The sequence below is a fragment of the Cryptotermes secundus genome, unplaced genomic scaffold, assembly GCF_002891405.2.
Source record: "Cryptotermes secundus unplaced genomic scaffold, Csec_1.0 scaffold145, whole genome shotgun sequence".
NCBI lineage: Eukaryota > Metazoa > Arthropoda > Insecta > Blattodea > Kalotermitidae > Cryptotermes > Cryptotermes secundus.
The window spans coordinates 565,009-570,139 of record NW_019727392.1 but is presented as its reverse complement, the minus strand read 5'-3'; the positions used below and the strand labels follow the sequence as shown (position 1 = coordinate 570,139).

Genomic DNA, 5,131 nt, shown 5'->3' with positions numbered 1-5,131 from the left:
TGGGGCAGTTCTGCATCAGTAGCCATACCGTCTCCATGGTCACGTGTCCGCAATAGTCAATGATAAATTCTGTCAGATTTCTAAATCCACCAGCCTTCACAATTTGACTGATGACGGCATCAGTTATATGTTCCATGCCCACAAAATGTAATACAGTCAGGTTTACGTAGAGGTGCAGAACAGAGCAGAAAGTAAATTCTCCACCGTTACCTATTATTTTTAATTTTTCGAGGTTTTGGAAGTGTGGCAATTCAGGATAGAATGTTTCTGTACATGTCACGTGACAATAATTAATCCAAAGCGAACAAAGACCTGTACAATATTTAATTACGTCATCCAAGTTTATGTTGTCAACTTGGCACGCTTCTAAAATTTCAAGCCTTGGACCCAAACGATTAATCACATCATTAAACTTAATTTCGGTATAGCTGCACTCCCGAATCGAAATTGAAACGACATTTTTGAGTTCGCCGAGATCAGATATGTCCTCCGAAGGGCAATATACAAACAAATGCGTTATATTTGGGCATTTCTGAACCAATAATTTTGCATCTGAAATATCTCCAAGAAATACAACTACTGAAGGAAGACATGCTGTTAGTTTCCCTAATACAGGCTCAACTGGACGCAACCAAAATACATCCCGTATTTCTGGCAAACCCGAAAGTAGAGCTGCATATCTGTTTCCAGAAATTGATGTTTCTGAAATGTTCAGAGAAAGCAGGTTTCTCATCTTCAGCAAGTGCTCTACGCACCCATCATCCACGCTTTTGGAATCCTGGACAGAAATTTTCTTCATGTGAGGGCAATATTTTGACAGCTGGATAATAATTTTTGTAGTGCAGCCCTTGGGGAAGGAAAAGTTTTCGAGATTTGTCAAAATTTGAATTCTTTCCACAAGTTGCTGTACGTAAATGAGGCGTGGAATTGAGGGCAGAATCAATGTATTAATATTTGGGATGGCATACAGGAACTTAATTAAGATATCGTGCGCGAAACTGGAATAAGTGACACTTATATCAAATTTAGATATGCAAGGCAGAAGTACAGCTTTCAACATGTTTATGCAGACGCTCTCATGAACTTGTCTGTCCAAAATTCTGCTGATCAAGGGGCCATGATTATAGTCGGAAAAATTTTCGAGCATTTTTATAAATTCCTTGGTAGCATAAAGAACAACGAACTCCGATACGAAGGGAACAGGTAGCGAGGCGAGGCGTGCGCGCACCAGGACACACTCTTCCTCCACAGACTCGACCTCTTGGAGCCAGCTACTCTCGCCATTTTCAGCAGCTGCGTTCAGTCTGCGGATCCAGTTGACCCCCGCTCCTCGCACCATCTGGCAGACTTGTAGAAGCGCCATATTCTCCAGAAATTCCGGATTATTTTTCTTGCCCATGGCTCTTTCTGAAACAGACAAACAATTAGTCGCAGTTTTTCAAAATATTCATTGAATAAAATCAACGACTCTTAAAAATTATCCAAAGTATCCTCCCTCTTTCCACAGGCATAAGATGCAGTTGCTTCGTGACGTAGAGTAATTAAAGAAATGTCAGAATTTGATTCGAATTTTGGGGCAGACGACACACCTCGCGGGGCATTTTCGGTGAATACTGACACATTTCAAGATGGGGAATATGTGACATGTAATTACAGTTTTCTAATCTACAGCAATAGAATAAATGCGATCGGTGTTTTAGTAACAGCGTTTTCTCCCTCAAAGAAAAAGTAAAGGACCTTTTAGTTGATCGTGTGTGGTTGTATCCCCACAAACAGGCTACGTGTTTCGACTATTAATTTTCATGTTATTTTTCGCTCCTAACCAGGAAAGTAACATTCATACATGGTGCTATGACATGGCCGCTTCTTTCAAGAGGCTTTACCATTAACTGCTTCTTTTCAACTGAATCTCTCCTTAGTAGACTCGGAACTGACCAATATGTTACGAAAATAAATCACAAAATAAGCAACACGAAATATTGCCTGTACCTGAAGCGTATCTTACTGTGCCTCTGATAGCCAGATATTTATTAAAACACTTTCACTGCACCTGAACTGTAGACTTCCTGCATAACAGTACATACAGCTTACGTTCCTACGCCCAGAGATAATGTTGAATATATCGCTCCTGCTTTCCGTCGGGAGCAGCAACTGAAACTCACTCACTCATGGAGCTGAGTTCTTGAGAAGCTGCCAGTTGTACAGCTACTCTACAACTTCCCAGTTCTGTATGGGACCCGAAAGTTCATTACCGTTTTCACTAGGGCACTCTACTGGTCCCTAACCTGAGCCAGATCGATCCAGTCCATACCATCACATCCTTTCTCTCTAACATCCATTTTAATATTATGCACCTACCTAAGTCTTGGTCTTCCTAGTAGTCTATTTCTTTGTGGCTTTCCACCAAATCCTACATGCATTCATCTTGTCATTCGTGCTATATGCCCCGCCCATATCATCGTCTTTAACTTTATCATTCTGATTAATTTTGGCGAAGAGAACAAGTTATGGAGCTCCTCATTATGCAGTTTTTCTCCAACCTTCTCTCACTTCATCTCTCTTCGGGCCAAATATTCTCCTCAGGACCCTGTTCTCGAACACCGCCAGTGTCAGAGACCAAGATTTACACCCATACAGAACCACAGGCAAAATTACAGTATTGTATAATCTAATTTTTTTTTTGACAGCAGACGTGAAGACAAAAGATTCTGGGCTGAATGGTAGCAAACATTGCCGGAGTTCAGTATCCAATTAATTTCCTCCTGATCAGGTTTTCATTTGTTGTAACAGGATCTCCCCTAGCCCCTGTAATTCAGAATGAGCCCTCAGTCCCTGAGAAATGCAGAAGGCACTTCTAAATGGGCCCTGCATCAACAGCAGATTGACTTCTCTTCAGCGGTCAACGGTGCGGATCTTGGCATCGAAAGCTTCTATGCCGAGGTCTGGTTGTTTCCAATATCATCATCATCATCATCATCATCATCATCATCATAGGCAAGAACAGCCCTGTTTGAGCCACAGCCTGCCTCAGAAGGTCTGCCGCCCGCTTTCATATGATCGGATTTCTTACAGAGCATGGTTATTAGCCTTGCGCCCAACCATCAAATTGGAGGGCTAATTTCCTGTATTTATGCCCACCAGGATTAGGGTGGCCGAGGTACATCCCCATACATTGGGTTCCCTTTCCACCCCTTCTATGAATTACAGAGGCATCCCATTATAATAACATAAATTAAAGATTTTCATAAAAGTTTGTAATATTTGTTGTTGTGAACCAATATGTATACCAATCTCAACGGCGCAATTCATCAGTCGCACCCATCAGGCTGTGTGTATGTTCTTAGGAATGGCTCACTAGAAATGCTACCACGGCAAACATTGAACGCGCAACAACAGAAGAACTTCTGGACGCGTCGTTTTCTATCTGAGTCGTATCAAAGGAAAGCAGACAGTTAGTTCTTCCAAGAGCGTCTGGTTTAGATATATTGGTCACAATGCCAGAATGAGAGAGAAAAACAGTAAAATCAAACAATTAGGTGGGTCGATAATATTAAAATGGATCTTAGATAAGTTTAGGTTGTTTGGACTGAATTGATTTGGCTCAGGGTAGGAACCAGTGGAGGGATCTCGTGAACAGTTTAATGAACCTTCGAGCTGTATAAAATGTTGGGAAGTTCCTGAGCAGCTGCACAACTCGCGGCTTCTCAAGAAGGGCTCAGCACCATGGGGTACGTTGTGCACAGAACTTTCAGAATCACAAATACAAATATTGGGGTCGATTACTGCACAGCATGGAGCGCTATGACGTTTCGAAATACGTAAGAAGTCTCGGCGTCTCATCAGCTTGACACTAATTTTGTTACACTCTCCGGAATGCGTTTAGTGAAATTAGATTGCTTCGCATTAATGCTCTGACCGTCATGAACCGGAGTGACGTCAGAGTAACTGGACAGGGTAGCCCGGGTAGACTGGTCTGTATTGCCCTGTCAACGGCACATCACCCTCAAACTGAAGGACACGCGAATGTGGTCACGTTTTGTAGAGCAGCTTTCAGTCTCTTGAGCTGCTGTGTATAGCGAACATTGAACTGCCAACGCAGAGGGGAAAGTCGAAATTCAACCGTGTTTGTAAATCCGTCTCTTGTATTAAATTACATCAGCTAATTAAAATAATATTTTCCGAGTACTTAAACTCTCACGCAGAGTTCTATTGAAAATATTTACGTAATGAATTTACCAGTACTTTCATGAGTATACACTATTATACATTGTAGCTCCTACCTCCGGTCCCTCCAGAGCAATCCACAAGCGTCCCAACTCAGAGCTGACGGCCGACTAATTCATCTGCAATGCGGTATGATCACAGCATATGCACCATGTCCAAAGTAGAACAGAAATTTCCCTCTTTAGATAAATTTCAGTTTAAAGTTATGGAACGATTCTCGAATATAACAGCACAGCAAATTTTCACTACTTCTCTAACCCTTACGAAATGTACTGTTGTTCATCAAGTGGGGTGCCTATCACGAAAACGGTAGACGAATAATTGTATAAAACATCCACATTAGGGAACAGAAGACATATACAAATTCAAGAAAAGATAACACACGTAAACAATACACGCTCCTTCGTTATGTGAGGGAATGATTATTTATATTTGAGTGCATTTTGACTTCCATTTCAATGTCATCATTCAAAACTGTGTGTTAAGTGGTGTGTGATTTCATAAGCCATGCAGGAAAGTGGGTAACAGTGGAAAACTGTGTTTTTTTATAGAATGCTTCGTGTATCGTTTTCGTCATAGGCGCCCCCACTTGATGAACAAGAGTATATTTTGTAAGGGTTAGAGAATTTGTAAAAATTTGCTGTGCTGTTATATTTGTAAATCGTTCCAAAACTTTAAACTGAAAATTATCTAAAGAGGGACATTTCTGTTCTACCTTCGACATGGTGCATATGCTGTGATCATACCGCATTGCAGATCAATCAGTTGGCCGTCAGCTCTGAGTTGGGACGCTTGTGGATTGCTCTGGAGGGACCGGAGGTAGGAGCTACAATGTATAATAGTGTATACTCATGAAAGTACTGGTAAATTCATTACGTAAATATTTTCAATAGAACTCTGCGTGAGA

At 41.4% G+C, this 5,131-nt stretch overlaps 2 protein-coding genes across 2 annotated transcripts in view; one reads left to right on the top strand and one right to left on the bottom strand.

Annotated features, from left to right (window-relative positions):
* Nucleotides 1-6: 6 nt before the first annotated feature.
* Nucleotides 7-4,336, bottom strand: LOC111864638 (the record flags this gene model as incomplete). Its single annotated transcript, XM_023852026.1, has 2 exons — nt 4,281-4,336; nt 7-1,407 (listed from the first exon to the last, which is right to left on the bottom strand). A coding segment is annotated over exon 2 (1,393 nt), but the record flags the coding sequence as incomplete, so codon positions are not given.
* Nucleotides 4,337-4,996: 660 nt separating this feature from the next.
* LOC111864626 overlaps nt 4,997-5,131 on the top strand; it is a 16,807-nt gene continuing 16,672 nt past the window's right edge. The window contains exon 1 of the mRNA XM_023852000.2: nt 4,997-5,043. The gene's annotated coding sequence lies outside the window, so the exon portion shown is untranslated. The remainder of the gene's footprint in view (nt 5,044-5,131) is intronic.